This window comes from Filicampus tigris, chromosome 18 (genome assembly GCF_054856515.1).
Source record: "Filicampus tigris isolate MCC_2025a chromosome 18, RoL_Ftig_1.0, whole genome shotgun sequence".
Lineage (NCBI taxonomy): Eukaryota > Metazoa > Chordata > Actinopteri > Syngnathiformes > Syngnathidae > Filicampus > Filicampus tigris.
Window position 1 is genome coordinate 2487995 of NC_141234.1, and position 21025 is coordinate 2509019.

Sequence of the window (21025 nt, forward strand, 5' to 3'; positions counted from 1 at the left end):
TCTAACATTATTGCCAATATTATTATCGTCTGACTTTTAGTGTGTTCGACAGTTTGATGAAAAAAATAAAATGAAAAGAGCACAAGTGGACACCTCTGTCTCATCACCCCTCCCCTGCCCCCACCCACCTCATTCACTATTAACACACACACCCCGAGCCCTCCAGGACCCCTCCCCATGACCCGGCGACCTAGGCGCCATGGCAACCCCCTGACCCATCCCGCCGTTGCCGTGGTAACAACCTTGGATGGAGCTCGTCTGACCACCGCGCACACACACACACACACACAGACAGAGACGCACACACCACAGCCCCCCTCCCCGCCAAGGCGAGGCGAAGCGATCGATATTCTATCACACAGAACAGTGGAGCGAGAGAGAGGAGGCCACGGGCCAGCCAGATTACTGGGAGGAGGCGGGGGGCTGGGGGGGTCTTGACAAAAAAAAAAAAAAAAAAAAAAAGAAGGCGCATGTGTGTTTGTAGCAGAGAGGAAAAGGTTTTAGAGGAGGTAGGAGATGGAAAGACGTGTGTGTGTGTGTGTGTGTGTGTGTGTGTGTGTGTGTGTGTTTGTGTGTAATCAGATAGGTGGGAGATTGAGAGCGGTATGTGTGTAAAGGTGTTTTCGTGACGTTTGTGTGTGCCTTTAATTTCGACTTTCAAATTGGATATTTTAAAATTGTTCTTATTCTAACTCTGTCAAGAGTGGAAGCAAATCGCTTCAATTTCCTTCATTTGTGCACATTTCGACAAATGGTAAAATACAGAAATGTATACAGTAAATCCCTGAGTTGTAGCGCTGTGACGCCTTCAGTTTTAGCTTAAAGGACATTTTGAAATCATTTTTCCCCCCCTCAAATCTATATAATTTTGGTATGAATGTACATAGAAGTGCATAAAGTGCATACTCACGATTCAGCACCCGAGGATTTGAATCTTTACTGGGTTTTTTTTTTTCCCCCCCCAAATTTTCGTGACGATTCTTTCTATTCAACTTGAATGGCTTTGGAGTCTTGTTATTGTTACCTAATCATTCATGATGGCTTCGGTCACCATGGAGATAAGAATTGACACACTGCGACCTTGCGGTGCCTCCGCGCCACAAAGTGTGCGCGAGTCCAGAATGAAGCGTGTGTGTGTGTGTGTGTGCGTAGAACAAGAGGGAGGAATCAAGACAGAAGAGGTGACCTATGTCCTCACTTAGAGGTGTGCGCAGCACCACTCACTTGCTCCGTGAGCCTTGTAATGGTATTCATGAAACACGCACGCACGCACGCACGCACGCAGGCAGGCAGGCAGGCAGGCAGGCAGGCAGAGAAGCGGTGTGAAGTGAAAGTGTCCAACCTGAAGCTGCCTCTCTTGCTTGTTTTCACGGTGCCTTTTAACACCTCGACTCAAGGTGAACTCTCAACTCTCGCCAGCGCTTTCTTTCTGCTCACTTACAAGACTCCCCGGTCCAGGCCGTTGGCCATCCGCACGCACGTGCACGCGCACGCGCACGCACTTCAAGACTCCGCCCTGATGACAACACACCCGGGTAAGAAGTCAGACATGTGATATGGTGCGGGACAAGTTGATCCTTGGGCGAGTCGAGGAAATACTTTCAAAAATTAGGATTGATTTTATTCTGCTGGTCTCAAGGGTTTTACGACATAGCGAATGGAAAAGATGATAGATGATATTTAAGAGCTATTACTTACTAAATATCAACACTAGCAGTAGTCATGATACTAACTGGGTGTAGTCTTATATCATTGCAGATTTTTTTGGGTGATTTTTTTTGTGCTCTTTTATTTTTTTTAAAAAATACAGTAATTCTCTCCCTCCAGCTTTTTCTCTCTTTTTTTTTTAAAGTGAGTAACTATTTTAGTCTAACTCTCGCTTATGTTGGGTGTAATTTCACTGCCAACCACTAGATGGCAGCACGTTTTATATTTGTTGAGATGTCATCCGCGACTCTACATTCATTTCACAATTTACATCTTTGGGCTTTGATTATTGATTTTATATTGTGATATGATAATTATATAATAAGTTGAGAATAAGATAATACGTTTCCCTTTGACTTCATTTCTAAAAATCACTTTTTTCATTCATGTAAAGAGTCGTGTACTCACCCACAGATGTAATGACAAGCATACAGAGGAAGGAGAGTTTTGGGAGGCCAGTCTCTTCACATCAAGACTAAACATTCATTTGTTGATCAGTAGAAAGTTTCCTCCGCCCGGATGTAAAGTCTTATGAGAGGTGAAAGACACTCAAGTGTGTTTGCGAATGTTTGAGAAAAGAAAAGAAAATTTTAAAAAAACCAAAAAAAAACAGAAGAAATCAATGCTAGGATACCGCAGACGTCAGTAACAACTGTTCACAGCGTTTGTTTATTTCCATTTTCATGACACAAAAACAAAATGTAGAGCCAAGTGGAAAAAAAAGAGATATCTTCCATTTTATTTCTTTGTACGTTGTTTTTTTTTTTTTTTTTTTTTTTTTATCTGCCGTTTCCACAAATTGAAGTCATTTCCTAGCTTCACCGATTAAAACCATGAAATCGGGAGAGAAATCTCTTTTTCCCCAAGATACACGAAAATTGGAACTTTTTTATGTATTATTTTTTTAATCGATAACAGGGGGAGGAGACGAGAAAGGGGTTTTGCGGCGGGGGTGGGCAAAGTGTGGCTCGCCTGTAACATTTGCTGCATTCATTTAGCTGTGCAGTTGGTCTCATAAGTTAGGTGAGACCATCCTGGCAGGATTTGTGAAACCTTGGCAATTTTGGTGACGATATGACAAGCATGTCATTACTCATTTTTATTGCTATGTTTTGTTTAATGATTGTGCTATTCTAAAATGCTTTGCAGTAGTGAATTTGAATTCCATTAAAAAAGTTTGATCACTCATTTTCTTTCAAGAATGGTACACATTTGCTAAAAAATGGCAGTGTATGTTAACTTGTGCGCACAACTGCATTTTCCTAAAATGTGTTTTCTATTTTTAGGTTGAATTGAAATAATAAAATATATTTACTAAAATAAACAAGCTATTTTTTAAACTTTTTAAAACAATTTATGCAAAATGGGTTCATTACTTAAAACTAAGCAAAGCTATAAAAACAGTGAAAATATGAACATTTTTATTTTGATTCCATTCATTGAACTTTTTTAAATTAAAATGTATTTCGTCTTTTGTCATGCAACTTAGCTGATTAAATAAGCGGTTAATTGAGTGACTAAATATTAAAATGGTAAAACAAGCATTTGTACAGATTGATGTATAGACTTTTAAAAAATTTGCTTCATGAGATAACTGAATACAATAATTCTTATTTGAACAAAAAAAAACAAAAACAAAAAAACATTTTACCAACTTTTTTTTTTTTTAAACTCATCTACAAATTAGCCGACCCAGCTGTCCTGTTTCAAAAATCAAATGCGTCCCTCGAGCGCCAACGTTTGCCCACCCCGGGGTATTTCACGAGGACGGCGGGTGTCGCACGGCGTTCACAAACAAGACAAGCATCAACACATAAGACGGGTGGGGGCGCGTGGGGCGAAGATCGAGGGCTGAGGAGGAAGAGGAGGGAGAGACAGTGTGCTTCGTCACGTGCCATTGAAAACAAACAGCTCTTACACTCGCTCACAAATAAAAATATTTTAAAAAACAACAACAGCCAGTCAGTCATCTGTTAAAAAACAAGCAGATTGAACACTGTGGAAAGGTGGCGCAAGAGGAAGTGACCGATCCGGGAGAGGGGGTAAGGTGGGGGACAGGGAGGAAGAGGAGGTTCGAACCCCAAACGTCAGCACTGTGAGGCAGACGTGCAAACCGCTCTATCACGTCACCATTCTGCCCAAGCTGGAAACAAACAAACAAACAAACAAAAAGAGAAGGTGCCCAACCCTCGCTCTGGATCTCTGACAAGCGGCGCGATGCGACAGCGGAGTTGGGAAAGCGGCAACGGCGGCAACTTCGGGCGCCATGGCAACAAGCATCGGCACAATGGCGGCGGTTGGCAGTTTCGAGCTGAGAGTCGGAAAAAAAAAAAGCGACGGAGAGGATGCGCGTGTGTTCGCAACATCCTCTCTCTCTCCCCGTCGTTGGTCCCGGCGCCATCTTGGTGTGTGTGTGTTTTTTCTTTTTTTGTTGGTGATGAAGAAGATGGCAGAAGTGTAAACATCGCCAGCTCGTTACCATGGCAACGTGCACTTGTCTAAATGTAAACAACAACAATGGACGCCACATTGTGGTCTAGCACGTGCATTTGTAATGTGCAAGCCAATCAGCTGACAGCGTGGGAGAGGCCGGCGGGGGACGAGGGGCGTGGCTTGACAAAAGGAGTGGGGGAGGAAGGCGGGTGAGACAAAATGGGAGGTGGAGGGGTGAGAGAGGGTAGGGGGACGGATGAGACATTTGTGATGTTTTGATAATTTAATAGTATGTCTCCTTTTCCACCCAACCTGAACACACCACAAGAAGAAGACGAAAAAGAAGAAGAAAACAGAGACTGTCAGCACATTTTCGGACCATTCGATTCGCGTAGGGCAAATAAACAAAAGGATAAATCGCCGAGCCCGAGAGATGTGTGTATATGTGTGAGTGCTTACCTCCAGGGTTTCGGCGCAAGATGAGCTTTCGGATCTCATCGTAAACAAAGATGAGGAAACTGTACGGGAAGGCGCAAAACCACCAGCTGGCCCTAAAAAGTGAAAACAGTTTGTGCATCATGATTTCATGCTTCAACACCCATTTACATTGGCCACCAGGTGGCAGTATAACACCTACATAATTGACACATGGACAAGATGGCCACAACTAAGTAGGTCAGTGTTTCAAAGCCAGTTGTGACTTAGAACAAGGAGTAAACATTTCCCGTCTCTAGTGTTTAGCATCCAGCGTGTGTGAAAGCAGCAATTGCTTCCAGAGAGCTGGATGCTTCTCTTACTTGAGCGGGTACATCCGCAGCGCCACGTCCATGCCAGGGCAGTAGGACAGGAAGGCGGCGAGGGCCGTTTCCTCAAACAGGCCGAAGATCAAAATCTTGTTCCTGCGGGGAAAGTAAACCCATCAAGGCTGGAAAACAGGAGGAGATCAGTGTGGGACAGAGCCAGACGCTGGCCAAATGAGCCTCGCTCGAAAAGACAAGCACAATAATAAACAACTGCTTAATAATACTAATACTAACACTCTCCGACAATCTGAGCAAGATGTCTTTGGAAAGTTCTGGTTTTGTTAGGTGGCTTTAGCTTGAGCAGTTGTACCTAATCAATGGACTGTGTTATGAAAGTACGCGCTTTGCCTCCACCTAGTGGCTGCTAATGGAAAGTACAAGTGGCAGAAAAGACGAGAGGGCAACAACTGAGTTCCGTTACGCTGCTCTGTATGCTGGTTGTAAATTTGACTATTGGAAATGGGAATGGACAGACCTCATGCCCTGCTGGAAGACAGAGTTGCGTCTGGTCTTGCAGATGATGACGTCGGCCCACTGCACCACCACGATGCTGACGAAGAAAGCCGTGTGGCACGTGAACTCCACGATCTTGCGCTGCTCGTACGTCTGTGAAATTTCAAATATTGATGTAGAACCGGAGAATGACATTTTTGGAAGGAGGTGAAGCTGAATTGAGGAAATACTGTAGAATAATATATTGAAATGTCAAAATATAGGATGGCAGATTTTAGTTTTTGATTTTTTTTTTTTTTTTAAAGAAATGCGGAGGGAGGTCAATCATATGTCTTTGGGAATTTGGTCAGGGAGATGAGGAATATTGAAAAATATTGGCACTAGGAGCATATGGACAAATGTTCTGTAGATTAGTTAATAAATATGTTTAACTTGGATTGGGTTTGAATCAGTTGAATAAATGCAAGAGATGTCATGACAAATGAAAATTGAGGAACCTTTTTCAATTTGTCAGCTTTCACCAAATAATAATGTTCAGCTCCTCCGTGGCTCGTACCCATTGTTGGCCGTAGCTGTCCTCCAGGTCGTTGTTGGAGCGGTCGTCCCAGTTGAGGCGAATTCCCATCAGCACGGAGGGCCGGAAGCCGTTTTCCGCCATGATGACGAAGTAGGCGAAGAAGCCGCCAAGAGCTTGGATCATACCTGAAGACACGGCCGCACATCAGGCGACCAGAGGCCAGGCGCGGGTCATGAAAAACAAGCCACCCACCAATCTGTCCGTAGGCGATGCTGATGAGCCTCTCGTTGACCAGTTTGTCTCTCATCGGGTTCCTGGGCTGACGCTTCATGATGTCGCTTTCCGCTGCCTCGTACGCCAGCGAGATGGCTGGCACCTGACCACGTAAAAGTGGCATTTTTTTTTTCATATTACTGATAGTAATACGGTCAATACGGCGCCAAAACTGCTAGGTCTCATCCAACATGTTCAGGACACTTTTGTTACGGAAGAAAGAGTGCATCAAAAACCACATAGCCGTACTCACCATGTCCGTGCCCAGGTCGATGCAGAGGATGGTGATTGTTCCCAGAGGGAGCGGGATGTTGACCAGGATGAAGAAGAGGAAGGGGGTGATCTCGGGGATGTTGCTGGTGAGCGTGTAGGCGATGGACTTCTTCAGGTTGTCAAAGATGAGGCGGCCTGCCGGGTAAAAAAAAAAAAAAGTCAGGTCACATCCCGGCTCTCCTCCGTTGCCACATTCCACTCACCTTCCTCCACGCCCGTGACGATAGACGCAAAGTTGTCGTCCAGCAGGATCATGTCGGCGGCTTGTTTGGATACATCCGAGCCAGAGATTCCCATGGCGACGCCGATGTCGGCCTTTTTGAGGGCGGGAGAGTCGTTGACGCCGTCGCCCGTCACGGCCACGATGGCACCCTGGCAACAAGGAAACAGTTCTGTGATAATTTCGGTGACGTTTTTTTTTTTTTTTCTGGGCTACACAGTCTACAGCGTACCTGTCTCTGGCAGCCTTCTACGATGATGAGCTTCTGCTGAGGCGAGGTTCTGGCAAAGACGATCTCTGTGTGGTTCCTTAAAATGTCGTCCATCTGGTCCTGGTCGAGGTCCTTCAGGTCTGTTCCGTGGATGACGCAGGCTTTGGCGTCCCTACGGCGGCACATCGGGACCATTGCAAGAAACGCTTGGGAGTGCATGTGGCCGTACGCGGGGGGGGGGGGGGGGGGGGGGGGGGGGCGTCTCTCACCTGGGGTTCACCTGACTCACGGGGATGTTGAGGCGCGCGGCGATGTCTTCTACCGTCTCGTTGCCCTCGGAGATGATGCCCACGCCCTTGGCGATGGCCTTGGCTGTGATTGGATGATCACCTGTCACCATGATGACCTGAAGGAGAAGAAACTAGTGAGGCAAAGTGAAGAGGTGCAAGAGTCAAGACCAAAGCGGTTGCCCCCCCCCCCCCACACCTTAATGCCAGCGGAGCGACACTTGCCCACAGCATCGGGGACGGCGGCGCGGGGCGGGTCGATCATGGACATGAGGCCCACGAAGCAAAGGTTGTCCGTCTGGAAGTTGACGTCGTCCGTGTCAAAGGCAAAGCCTTTTGGGTAAGACTCCTCCGGGAGGAAGAGGTGGCAGAAGCCTGGCGGGATCAAAGAAGACGACCAGTCACAAGAAGGAGTCATGCCATAAACAGCCTAATTCCTTTCCAACTTTTCTGTGCATTTGGAAAAAAAACAAATTGCCAGGTTGAAATTTTGCAACCTGCTCCAATGTAAAGTGGCGAGCGAGGGCCAAGGCGCTTAGAGAGACTGGAAAGTTGTTTTCTTGGATTGCCCAAGTTTTCCCTCAAGTAAAATTTGTGCGTCGGCTCAATGTCAGGAAACGTCAATCTTTACCCAGCACTCTCTCCCCAAGGCCTCCCAGTTCCAAGTAAGCGTTCTGGAAGGCCTCTTTCATCTCGTCGTCCATGGGCTGCTCGCGGCCCTGCAACATGATGGTGGAGCAGCGGTCCAGGATCCTCTCGGGGGCTCCCTTCATCACCAGCAGGTAGCGTTTGTCCGACTCGTCTTCGCTCTCGTGAATGGAGAGCTAGCGACAGAGAAGGGTACAAAGTGCCATTAGCACATGCACCTAACATTGCGGGCGGTAAAGGTGCGGCCGGGCTGCGCGAACCTGATACTTGTTGGTGGAGTTGAAGGGTATCTCAGCCACCTTCTTGTTCTTGTCCCTCATGCTCTTGACAGTGCCGCAAGACAGCTCGATGCACTTGAGCAACGCCGACTCGGAGGCGTCGCCGGCTACCTCGCGCTTGAGGATGGGCAACGACTCCTGGCCGGCCTTGAACACAGCGCGGTTGCACAGCGCGGCGATGCGGGCCAGGGACACCCAAGTCGTGGAGCTCTTGTCGAAGGACGAGCCTGAGGAGACGGGACGACAATGTGACTCTTGTTCCTCGTTTTGTAGAAAGACGGCCATGGACAATCCACTGCATTTACTGCACAGCATCATCTCCAGGCAAAAGAGGTTTCTGCGGCATCTATCCATCGGTCTCTTATCGATGGCCTCCTCTCCTCAACTCAATGTGCTTCACACGAGCAAAGACACAACACCTACAAGCATTTACAAACACAACAGTTGCTCAGTTTGCTTTTCCAAATCATCTTTGCAGGAGCTCAGTCTGGGGTTGTTGTTTGGTTTTTTTTCCCCCTCCCCCTCCATTATGTTTTTCTGTTCATCTGGGGGAAACAGGGCACACTATAAAAGGTGGACTCCCGTTCTGAATAGTCGTTGATGACAATCAAGCTATTCTGATTCTAAGTCCATCCCTTACCTGACTGGTCCTCGGTGGTGTCGGCCTCGTGAATCTGGTTGTCAAACCACATGTGGGCCACCGTCATCCTGTTCTGGGTCAGGGTGCCCGTCTTGTCCGAGCAGATGGTGGAGGTGGAACCCAGCGTCTCCACCGCCTCCAGGTTCTTCACCAGGCAGTTCTTGCGGGCCATTCGCTTAGCAGTTAGAGTGAGACACACCTACCGGGCCAGCAGCAGAAAATCGGCGTCAGCCTCTTTGGGGATTCTTTTACTCAACAGATGGAGCACCTCCAGGCAGCTGGGAAACACACCGCAAAAAAACTTGGGACAAACCTGGAGGTGTCCATCCTAGCTCCCCGCCAAACAAGCCCCTCCGCCCCATAGCAAAATGCACTTAAAAGTCAAAGCATCTTTCACAGGCCGGGCAGCAGTGAGTAAAGCGCTCAGGCACGGTGGCGGTGCGTTAAGTTATCACGATGCACAACTACGGCGAGTTGCGAGGGCCAAACACAACTAATGCATGAACAACTGTTAGCCAAATTACATGAGCTAGTCGATGTCACTGCAGACGGAGAACGGACGTGACTGGCCTGAAAGAGAGAGACACAAAGGTACGCAACAACACTTGACATACACAAAGCACAAGAACACGCACCAAAAGCGCACGGCACTGAAACAACAAGCACAGAGAGAGGTGAAGCTCACACACAAAGTCGATACAAACATGCGGGCTGATTATAATATCCATTTAAGGCTTTCCATTTGTCAGGATGATTTGTTTTTTTTTTCAAATGCTTTTCATAGTTTAAAGTGCATCTTTGCTGATGTGCACTGCTTGGACCAACAACATGGCTGCTGAGTCAGTGTTGACAATTTAGCAATTTGGTCGCCATGGTTAGTGACTTTGCTGACAGTTCTAGTGACTATTTTTCCAAATAAGGGACTAATTTCTGCTAAGAAAGAGACAACATGAGTGCTTCATTTCTTTGCATTGCTTTTTGAACTTTTGCTACTGATTTAATGTTTTTGATTGTTTCATGTTTTATTCTCAGTTTCGGTTGTTCCTTAAAATGCTCCATCACGTAAAATTGAGTTGAGTTGACTAAAATATGTTTTAAAAGTTAATTTATTAAGGGTCGCGGGACACTTTTCCAAGAGGAAGCACTTATTTTCACATCAAGTGCAGAGAAAAAAAATGTTTTTATTTCTGTGGATGCAAGTTAATTATGGGATAAAGTTTCAAAGAGATTGAGGGAAAGCAAACGTTTTGAATTATGTCATTGTCATTTGCATTTTATATAGGCAAAGTGGGAGGAAAAAAAAAGTCATTAAAATCAGAATTTACTGAAAAAAAAAAGGGAGCTTTTCTCACAGTGACGGTGGCCAGCAGGCCTTCTGGCACGTTGGCGACGATGATGCCGATGAGGAAGATGACGGCCTCCAGCCAGGAGTACCCCAGCACCAGCGACAGGATGAAGAAGGTGACGCCCAGGAAGACGGCCACGCCGGTGATGATGTGGATGAAGTGCTCGATCTCCTTGGCGATGGGCGTCTGCAGGTCGGGAGATGAGATGATGACGTCCTCACACGGTGTGTAACTAAGCGGCTGGCTCACCTTGCCGGTCTCCAGGCCCGAGGTGAGGGTGGCGATGCGGCCCATCACGGTGCGATCGCCCGTGCACACCACGATGCCGCGAGCTGTGCCTGGACAAAGGATGGGCGGACAGGGCGGTTGTCAGGCAATGTAATGCAAAGATGCGACCACAAGAGGGCGACAGAGACTATTCTTTATTCCTGCATCCAAAAAAAAAAAAAAAAAAAAAAAAAGCCATCTCTGAGTTATTTGTCTGGCAGTGAATCATTAGTGTAGCACTAGAGGGAACCAGCTTACCACTACCACACTTTGAGAATCATCGTGCTAAATAAATAACGAATAGTAATGTGGGAGGAAGCCGGAGCGGCTTCAGAAAACCCACACAAGCACACGGGAGACAATGTCAACTCCGTACTTTGCCCACAAAACGGTGGTCTTACCCTCAACACAGTTTGTGGAGAAGAAGGCGATGTTGCGGGTCTCCAGAGGATTTTCATGGGTGCAGTCTGGCGACCTGGTCTGAGGCTCCGATTCACCAGTCAGGGAGGAGTTGTCCACCTGCAGCCAACGTAAGGCCAAGGTGAGGATTCAACTTGACGCCACAAGTGGGGCGTTCGGTGCTGGATGGCGTTGTGTCATCACCTTGCAGCCGTGAGAAGAGATGATGCGGAGGTCGGCGGGGATCCGGTCCCCCCCCTTCACCTCCACCAGGTCTCCGGCCACCACCTGCTCAGCGTTGATCTGCATCTTCTCCCCTTCGCGGATCACCAGAGCTTGCTAGGGAACACACGGGGAAGCGGGACAATTACTTCCTCCACCTTTTTCGAGCCATCCGCTGACGTGCGTCGTACCTGGGGGACCATGTTCTTGAAGGACTCCATGATCTTGGAGCTCTTGGCTTCTTGAAAGTAGGAGAAGCAGCCGGTGATGATGACCACAGCCGACAACACGATACCGAGGTACAACTGGAAAATACAAGGAGGTCCTCGGTTGTATGGCAGTACAAATCTTTTGGTTGAAGCTCAAGTTAACATTTTTGCTCCGCCAAACGCTTACAACCATAAAAATATGAATTTCAGGCAGAACATTTGGCTGTTTTACACAAATTTGACCTACTTTACAACAAATGTCAGCTAATTGTCGCCAATTATTTTTAGGGGAAAATATTTTAGGGGAAAATATTTGAATGTCGTCTTTATAATATGCTAAAATTACAAAAAAAAGCTGATTTTTTTGGGGCCGATTACTCATGATTTTAAAATGGCTAATACTGTCAGATTCAACCGGCCGTTTTGGGTTATATCGTGGACACAACATGAGCCATGATCAATTTGCCCTGTGAGATGGACCACATTTTTCCACTGGTTCTGCGTGTGTCGTAGCGGTTAGGCCTCAGTCCAGCATACGCTCCGTGACCTTTGAACGGCCCCCGCTAAGGAGGCCGTGACAAATAGCAGGAGTCAAACGCCCTCCCTTGGCAGCACATGACCCGCCGCTGCCGCTTTGTTCACAAAGCGCTGCCTCCCACATGATCTTCCCCATGGGGAGCAGCTGCTGGCAACTCAGCACATTACCCAACCACAAGCCTGCATTGTTGTGCAGTTTGGAAATCCCGCACTCACGTTATCCCCGGCGGGCTCGTCCTCCGTGGCCGCCTGGATGGCGTAGGCCAGGAAGCAGAGGATGGCGCCGATCCACAGCAGGACGGAGAAGCCGCCAAACAGCTGGCGACAGAACTTGACCCACTCCGGGGTGGTGGGCGGCGGGGTCAGGGCGTTGAGGCCGTCTCGGGCCAAGTACTCCGCAGCCCTTGCGTTGGTCAAACCCTGGGCAGGGCACCGAAAATGTCAAGCCGTGCAAATTCAGTGGTGCCTTGAGATACAAATTTCATTTCCTTTTAGGGAATCTAGAGACTAGCACGCGTTTAGTGTCTCGTGACGTGAACTCACCTGGACGATGTCAGTGTTGTATTTCCTGCAAACTTCCTCCACGGACATTTTGTGCTCTGTCTACAGAGTTCAAATCGAAACAATTGGTGAGCTTTTCCCACATTATACTCCAATGTGAAGGGTCATATCTTTGTTCATCCATGTATGACGATGACACGTACTGACAGGCACAACAATTAGAAGCTCTTCCGCCGGATGGTAGAAAGTACAATTTACCGCCAGTGTATTGAACTTCAAAGTAAAATACAACTGAATTGTACCAAGGCCGTAATTATTTTGCGCACGAGCACCTGTGTGCTACCACACGTTACGGGATGCACCGTGCTCACGATCTGGAGATACTGACGGCAGACTTACGATAGGGACTTCCTTCTTGAGGTCATCCATTCCCTTGCCTCCTTTCTTCTTGGGCGACTCCTTCTCGTCCTTGTCCTGCGTGGTGGCCACGCGGTAGCTGTCCGACCGTCCATACTGTCGAGGAGAGCGAGACAAGCTTGATTACAGACAGCAGAAAACAGAACGTTAAACATGCTCTTTTACAATCAGCAAAGAATGGACAGATTTTGCTGATTTTTCTCTCTGGAGTAAAAATACTAAAGGACAAAGTAGTATTGTAAAACAGTCAAATGTTCTGCCTGTATTTCACATCTTTATTGTCGCTTGTGTTAAGGGACCCCCCAAAAAATACTTTAATCAATAAATTTTTAAAAATGAATCGGCTGCTTGATTGGTTATCAATTGGGCAATTAAAACTTCCTCGAGTCATTTTTTTCATGTTGTCATTGTGGGATATTTTTTTCATTTATTCAACACCGGTCTGTCTTGTGGACAGCCTTACAAAAATGGACAGTTTTATTAGAGTTCAAAACATTGCTTTGATGGCAGACTGTTAGGGCAGCTACCAAATTGAGTCTGACCTCAATGTGCCCTTCACCTGCTTCAGAGGTGCAAGCATGAACGACATCGCAATTTAAAGACCTACGATGAAGAGTCGCGAATTGTTTCAGTGTGTGTGTGTGTGTGTGTGCGTGTGCCATCTGTCATGCATGCGTCCAGCAGATTACAGCTGTTTACTACATCGGCAGATCAACCCAGTGAACAACAATAATCCAGTCAGCCCGAGAGCTCCATTCACTTTATTCGCAGTGTCCACCCCGCACTGCTCCTACCAAGTCGTAATTTTGCACGCAGGACGGTTTGCAGTCGAGCATGACCGTGGACTCATTTGCATTTTAATCAGAAATTTCAATCACAAGAGTCCGGGCAAATAAATCACAAATGAGCGTAATGTGATCATTTCGAACAAGCAAAGGAGCCGAGAGAACGCAAGCGCCGCTTTTGTGGAGATCCTATCTGCTACTGTTGCAATTTAGCACTAACGAGGCTCATCAATAGTGCTGATTAAAATCGACCATTTGCAAAGATTTAATAGGCTAAAGTGCATAATTGACGTTTTCATGTAATGTGGTACTGTTATGTTTTAATTGCCACCGTTGCATTAGCTTCCATTTATAAGGCGTGCCAAATTCCTCTCTCGTGTACTCGTACTAATTCTCCTGGCACGCCGATTGGGAAGTGTTAAAAACGACAATGGTTCACATCCTGTGCGGCGATAAATGGCGAAGAGTCAATTTCGGGTGTTTCTGTGAATTGCAACGCGTGTCGTCACTTAGCTTTAGCAACACTCAAGTGTGAAGCTCCTTAATTTGTCCCCAACGGAGCAAGCAGAGTTTTACTGCCTTATCGTTATTCTATATTCAAAAGCTATGCCAAAATTGTGAACGAAGACATTTCTTTTTGACGTCTATTATGATTCTCTGATGCGTCAAACTGATGCAGTATAGCGCCATCTATTGCCAAGGAGGACCTGCTCAATGTCTGACTTTTTTGCCTGAAGTATTGGTGGCTGGTATCGGAACCCGATACCTTAAAATAAGGCTGGTATCGGCCCGATACCGATCCCTAACAAAGACAAATCAAAGATAATCTGGTCCACTGGTCTTTCAGTTTCAAGCCTAGTTTATCCTCCAGATCTGCGGACAAGCGAAAATCGATCACGTGACGGAAAACTATGCGATCGGTGACGAACAGTGGGTCACAGAAGACAATCACATATATTGTATACAATTCAGACAAGTCAATATCTGACGTCATCATCCAGTTGAGATTGCCGAGCAGCGGGTGGTTGGTTCTGATTGGTGGATTGTCGATGTTGCTGTCACACACACACAAGTCACGGATTACACACAGATCAGTGGAGCAGTCGACCTAGAAACTGTTCTCTGTAGGAGGGAGGGCGGGCGGGCGGGCTGGGGTCCTCCATAATCCATGGCTTCACACCCACCCCCCTTCACCATCCCACCTCTTCATTTACGTTCATTTCCCTGCGGAACGCCCATCTGCTTGTCGACTTTAGTCTACTCGCGTCTAATCACAAGGCCGAACGATGATGGCGAAGACGACTGCGTTCGTGGTGTTTAAACATGACACACAGCCGCAGATGAACGTCTGCGATGATTAGTGGCCAAGAAAGTGGCAGTTGCTGGTGATTCTCATGTTTCCAAGCAACCTCCAATCCACAGGGGAATTTCAAATAGTTCGAGGTGGACGACCAAGAGGAGAGGGGGTGCTGGAATATTTTTATTTTTTTTTTTAAATGATGTACCTTGTGCTGAAGTGTGTTATGTAACGCAAGTCTATGGAAACGTCGCTAAGGCCCGACGTCACGGCGCACTGGCGGAGCGAGTGAGCGAGCTCGCAGTGCCGCGTTTTCATCGATTAAAAACTCCCGCGCTCCTACTCCGATGGAAACTAGATATGGATGAAATAATGATAAATTACGCAACATGCACAATGAGTAAATAAATAAATAAAAAGCATCTTGTGAATGCTCATGACCTCATCTTACAAGAGATCCAATATAAGGAAACTTAAAAAATTTAGAAGCTTGACATAAGTCTGGTAGGTCATTTTTTCAATGATTTCGGAAAACAAGAAAAACAAAACATTCAAAAGAACGGCCCAGTTGCCTGGATTTCACGTTTGCAGATTAACATGACCTAGAAGCCTAACAATATACAAAGAAAATCAGTTTTTAGCAAGCAGATGGTGTTTTATGTTGATATTATGAGATTAATTTCAAAATGACTTAGGCAATTGTGCTTTTTTATATTTTTTTTTAGCTAACATGCTTATTAACAGGTTTGTACTGAACTGCATGTTACTCTGAACTGCTAATTCAGGTCACAAAGTACAACAAAGCAGAGCGAGCTCAGACCTGATCATAGCAGCTGCCGAATGTGGATCAAATCTGGATCAAACGTTTCATGTGTTTAACCTTGCCGCGCGTTCCGACGACGGTTAACGCTTTTTAAATATCCACTTTGCTCTTAACGTGTTAGCAAATATCAAAATGTATTTGTTACAGAATGAATGAGTGACACGAATCCACTACGCTAGCTCAAGCGTTAACACGTCTTTGTGGCCGCATAAAGTGTCTCCACAAAGATGAGGAATGATGATGATGATGTGCTGCAAAGACGACATGAACACATCAAAAAAAAAAAAAAAAAAAAAAAAAAAAATGAAACGAGCTGCACGCAGTGCCTTAAGATAAAAAGATAAAAGGCACTTCATGCTAATGCTGTTTTTCTTAGCGACCGACCGAGTTCAAATGGACTATGAACTGACATCTTTGGTTGGTGCACTCGGCTGAATCTGCACGTTAGCGATGTTTCCCGACCTACATTGAGCCAAAGTACATACTTTCGAAATCTAACTGACAAATGTTTCAGAAAAAGATAGAGAATACCAGAGTAAAGGCAACTGATTAAGGCATCAAATCATTTAATCGACCGATAGTACCTCTGGTAAAATTGGTTAAATGTTTTTTTGTTGATGTTTATTTTTACCCATTCACACATTATAACATAAGACACAATGAAAATGAAGATCAAACATCCTCCAACACCCACAAAAAAACCTTAAATAAGACATTCTCTCCGTTGTAGAGTTAAACTAAAACGAAAGGACAAAGTATTGTAAAAGTTAAATATCTGTCTGTAATTCATACCTTTATATTATATTATATTCATACGTAAGTGTTACGGAACCAAAAACAAAATTATAGTTCTCTCTCTCTCTTTTTTTTTTTAATTATTCATGCAATTAAACTGTTATTTGAATTTTATCCTGCAAAATCTCAATCAGCATCACAAAAATCCATATCGGTCGGGCCCTATAATTGATCATAATCATTTTGCTGTATGAAGACCAGGTGAATTGTACCTTCTGCCATCTAGTGGATTTCATTGTTCTGCCTGTCACATGTCTCTGGCACAGATGGATAAACACAAGATACATTATTTTTAGGAAATAAGTAATCCTGTTTCGGCCAGTTGAATGAAACTGAACGTACGATCACTTACTAATCACTACTATGCTGCTTCATGTTTGTACGGTTACGGTGCAACATGGCGGCTGCCAGCGTTTCACGGCGACTCCATATCCGCGCCAGATACGATAATTTGTTCTGGAATGAATAAAAGGCGGGACAGTGACATCTCATTAACAAGAGCTCCTGCATGAAATATCACGCCATTCGTCTTTGGCGGCGATTGGTTGGCACACCAATCGCATGATGGGGAGCCTCCATCCTCTTCATTACCTCCGCCACGGCTGTGCTCGGAATCATTTACTCATTCCCTCCACTTTGATCACTATGAAGGATTTTTTATCTCGCGGATCACATAGCTCACTCATCAGTTGGATGGACGGTAGTTTTTACAGCACTAAATTTGCCATTGCTGTGGCATAATTACGACACGTCTTTGACAAAAGTCATACAAACAATGACTTGAGGTCCCTCCGTGTTGTGAAGTGTTTCTCAACTGACATTGAAGATATTTTCGCGCCTCAACGTATATGACGGCTCCCACGGCTCCGCTTCTCGGTCTCCGTCAGCCATTTTCTTTCCTTTGTTCTTTCTGTTTGGGCGCACTGCATCATGGGCTATGTTGCATTGCACAATGCAAGATGCATTGTGGGATGCATTGAGGACACTGTATAGGGGATTACCTTATCTGTTCTCACTACACATTCGAGCTTGTACAAAAAAATGACAAACTCACCATGTACTTTGGGCTAGTGGTTCTTTAACTTTTTTTTCTAAATCAAGGAATTTCTTTAAAATATTTCACATTCAAATATGGTATGGAGTAGGTTTAAGTATTCATCAAAACCAAGTGGATGGATGAAAGTCAAAGTTGGTATGTTTTTTTCATTTTAATTCACGGTTCATTTGCCTTTATTTGTAGCATTAACCTAATCTATAAGAACAAAACATTTATGTATAATAAATCTGAGAGTTTATTGTAATACAGATGAATTTATTGATTGTGTTTGTAAAAAATAAATGGGAAGAGGACCGTGAAAAAATAATTACATATTAAATCGCAATTTTAATATTGAGGAAAAACAAAAACAAAAAAAATCGCTTTAGATTGTTTTTCAAAATCATTCCACCTGATTCCTAACAGTCCATCTGAATGTGTTCATCTGTCATGTTTTTTTCCCCCCCGCAGCATTCCTCGATGCCTCCACACTCGTTTTCCCACAATCCTCCTCAAGGTGACTCGGCGTCTGCTCAGTCGTTTGCCGTCCTCTCTCTTCCAACCGGGAACGCCAATCCCGAACTGACTATCGCCTGTCTCATCATCAGTGGATTCCCGATTGATTGACCTCAGATGCCTTGTCAATCCCGCCCCGCCTCCCGTTTTGCACCCCCTGCACCCTCGCCTCCTCCTCCAGAGTACAAAAAAAAAAAAAAAGAAAATCACACACATTCAGTGTCATGCTCTTTTAAATTAGCCTCGAGCAAGCTCGCGGACAAAGCGTGAGAGAGCGGCACAACTTCTCCAGGATGGCCTGAATGCTCTCTCATCCCACGATTCCAGCTCGCCGCCTCCCGCCCACTCGAATCCAGTAAGGAGGCGAGGCTCCTACCAATCGCACTTCATTAGAAGGAACGAATGCAACGGGACACTCGCTACACTGCGTGCTGGCGTGGCGCTAACGGGGCCGGAGTCTATCGTGACTATACATGACAAATATTACTGCGATAACAGTTTGGAATGTCCACTGGTAGAACATACCATTCCAGTAAGTGTTCAGGGCTTTTCCTGGCTCAAATTGAGGCAGAGGTGGTACGATTGAGATCATTCATACCCCAATGACTAGAGTGTGTTGCTTAGTTTTAGCCTGGGTTGTTAGCGGAAGTTACAGAGGCCTCATATGAACGCGTAGGTCATTCCGATTCCATTTTCAACAAGTGAGGGAGACATTTTGACGCCCCCTCATCTTCACTAAGCTTGGTGATAATAATGACATAATATGATATACAGAGCTGGGCATTCCGTCTATGTGACGGACCGGTCCGTCACTGATGGACGGCCGTTTAAAATTAGAGGCGGATGGACGGGTACAATTTTTTCTGCCCCGGAAAAAAAGGCAAATGACGGACCACGGAAGGGTACCCACGCTGCAGACGGATGACGAATAACGCACACTTTCTAGTAAAATGCCCTGCTCTAATGATATATAATTAAAACATATAACAAAAACTCAAATAACTTACACAAGTGTGAGGGGTTTGGGAGAGACATTGCAGCCCAAAAAAAACCAAAAAAAAACTGTCCGATAAAGATAGATGTGCTCTCAGCGGCTATAAAAGCTTGTATTCATTTGTCCATTTCACCACCACACACTACAAACTACATGTTTGTAGATCTCTAAACAATTCCTGACAGCTGGATTGGAAAGGATGGCCCATTGTCCTGGCCAGCTTGCTCACATGACATCACTCCTTTCAATTTCTTTCGGTGTGGTTGTATTAAAAATATCGAGCAAAGTCAACGGTCTGAAGCACCATTGCCACCAGTGATGGAGGCTACATAGAACATGGTGAGAAATCAAGGACCGTTTTGATATGCGCTGTGGATTTGCTTTTGTTCATATTTCTTTGCGACTTGATGATCATTAATTGGAAATGAGATCATAAATGTAACTTTTAGGACACCCATTTTGTCATCATGGGAGTCACAACCCTCATCCAAATACACCTGGACAGTGAGCATATTATATAAAGAGAAATGCTTTAAATGGAGGGATGACAGACGAATGGCTGCAAGCCTCCAATCTGTCATCACACACTTTGACTAAATGGCGTCTGCCGAATTAATGGCGAGTGGCTTTTCTTCAATTTTCAATGTGTTGTTGCTATTCATTACTAGAATCTCGGGAGGTGAGGGGGGGGGGTATTGGGGGGCTGGGGTGGTTTTACACGTAATCATCTCCCAGTCACCACCTGCTGCAAATCGGGACTGTGTTTGGGCATTAACGTTTGCTCGTGATTAATATGTGCCCTTAAGGTAACGCGTTACTCCGGTACTCCGCAACTGGCTGTTGCGGATTGAATCACAAATAACGGGTAGGCGAAAGAGCACCGCAGAAATAAAAATAAACGACAAGCTATTTGTTGTTGTTGTTCTTGTTGTTTTGAACACGTATGGTACGTTCTTACCCCCATTTTGGCTTTCCTTGCAGGTTCGGTTCGAACAGGTGCACTTGTCCGCTTAAAAAAAGCTCGTCAGGTGGGCGAAGAAAAAATGTCTCCCTTCGCTTGTCGGCAACCACCCTAAAGAGACAGAAAGAGCGTCATGAAGAAGTGTTAAAAATTAAAATATCAGCAGAAGAGTCAAAATCGCTGCTGTCTTCTTCCTCCTCGCAAATGATGCCGCTGAAGAAAGTAGAGCCACGCAGATGTTCGGATGTCGTGTCCTTCCGCGGAGCTGCACGACCACACCCGACCACCCCCCACCCCCAGACTCCGCGGAAGCAAATAGAGCCGAGCAACAGCTTTTGCAAAGACGGAAACTAGTGAGGAAAATCATTTGGAACCCTGTTTTTTAAGCTATAATGTCGAAATAAATATGGAAATTTCAACAGAAAATGAGGAAATATACTATATAGCATAGTACTCACACATTGTGCTGAAATATCGTACAAAAAATACTGGCCTAAGCATAATTGGCTAGTTAGCTAAACATTTGACTTAAGTAGGAGTCCTGTTACTTTAGAGTAGCAGGACCCAAGTAAAACTCAACACAACGTTACTCTATATATATATATATATATATATATATATATATATATATATATATATATATATATATATATATATATATATATATATATATATATATATATATATATATATATATATATATATATATATATATATATATATATATATATATATATATATATATATATATATATATATATATATATATATATATATATATATATATATATATATATATATATATATATATATATATATATATATATATATATATATATATACAACCTGGCCGCACTGTGTAGTAGAATAACTACATGATAGCTGTGCACTAGTTGCACACTCAGTTGGGTTGCACAAGAACACACTTGTCAAGAAGTGCACAAATTAGCCTCATTATTAACATGTTCAACTACATAGTGTGCCTGGTTGTTCTACTCGTGTGCCATATTTGGCGCACAAGTATGCCATAGTTGTTCTACAAGTTCACGGAATTATCTTACCGTTCAGGATAAAGAGTGCACTCGAACATGGACAGTTGAGTGCACCAGTAAGATACCGAATAAACACTCAAAACGGCTTGCCATTGTAATTTCACACAATCTGCTTTGTACTTGGT

At 44.9% G+C, this 21025-nt stretch overlaps 2 protein-coding genes across 5 annotated transcripts in view; both read right to left on the reverse strand.

Moving 5' to 3' along the window:
- The window catches only part of LOC147131938 (POU domain, class 2, transcription factor 2-like), a 65510-nt gene extending 63954 nt beyond the window's left edge, over window positions 1-1556 (reverse strand). For both annotated transcript variants that reach the window (XM_086015298.1, XM_086015295.1), the window contains exon 1: window positions 1343-1556. The gene's annotated coding sequence lies outside the window, so the exon portion shown is untranslated. The remainder of the gene's footprint in view (window positions 1-1342) is intronic.
- Window positions 1557-2349: 793 nt separating this feature from the next.
- Window positions 2350-20098, reverse strand: atp1a3a (ATPase Na+/K+ transporting subunit alpha 3a). 3 transcript variants are annotated; one of them, XM_086014939.1, is made up of 23 exons: window positions 19846-20098; window positions 12624-12737; window positions 12267-12326; window positions 11940-12143; window positions 11169-11282; window positions 10960-11094; window positions 10758-10875; window positions 10339-10427; window positions 10096-10275; window positions 8744-8942; window positions 8086-8330; window positions 7809-8001; window positions 7377-7552; window positions 7160-7296; window positions 6912-7062; window positions 6663-6831; window positions 6440-6594; window positions 6166-6289; window positions 5953-6098; window positions 5419-5549; window positions 4938-5039; window positions 4600-4691; window positions 2350-4452 (listed from the first exon to the last, which is right to left on the reverse strand). In XM_086014939.1, exons 1-23 carry the CDS (start codon window positions 19849-19851, stop codon window positions 4424-4426), a joined length of 3069 nt encoding a protein of 1022 aa, XP_085871065.1. In that variant the 5' UTR covers window positions 19852-20098; the 3' UTR covers window positions 2350-4423. The 3 variants fall into 3 exon arrangements, with proteins under 3 accessions (XP_085871065.1, XP_085871064.1, XP_085871066.1); XM_086014938.1 differs by lacking the exon at window positions 19846-20098 and adding an exon at window positions 17161-17265; XM_086014940.1 differs by lacking the exon at window positions 19846-20098 and adding an exon at window positions 15544-15719.
- Window positions 20099-21025: the final 927 nt, after the last annotated feature.

What these genes read in the sequence shown, in the direction of transcription:
- atp1a3a (XM_086014938.1), bottom strand. Translation starts at nt 17,232, where the DNA reads ATGGCTGACGGAGACCGAGAAGCGGAGCCGTGGGAGCCGTCATATACG. An exon ending in ACAACACTGACATCGTCCAG is followed by an intron (nt 12,144 to 12,266) that starts GTGAGTTCACGT and finishes TGCCCTGCCCAG; the next exon opens with GGTTTGACCAACGCAAGGGC. An exon ending in TCTCTTCTCACGGCTGCAAG is followed by an intron (nt 10,876 to 10,959) that starts GTGATGACACAA and finishes CGTTGGCTGCAG; the next exon opens with GTGGACAACTCCTCCCTGAC.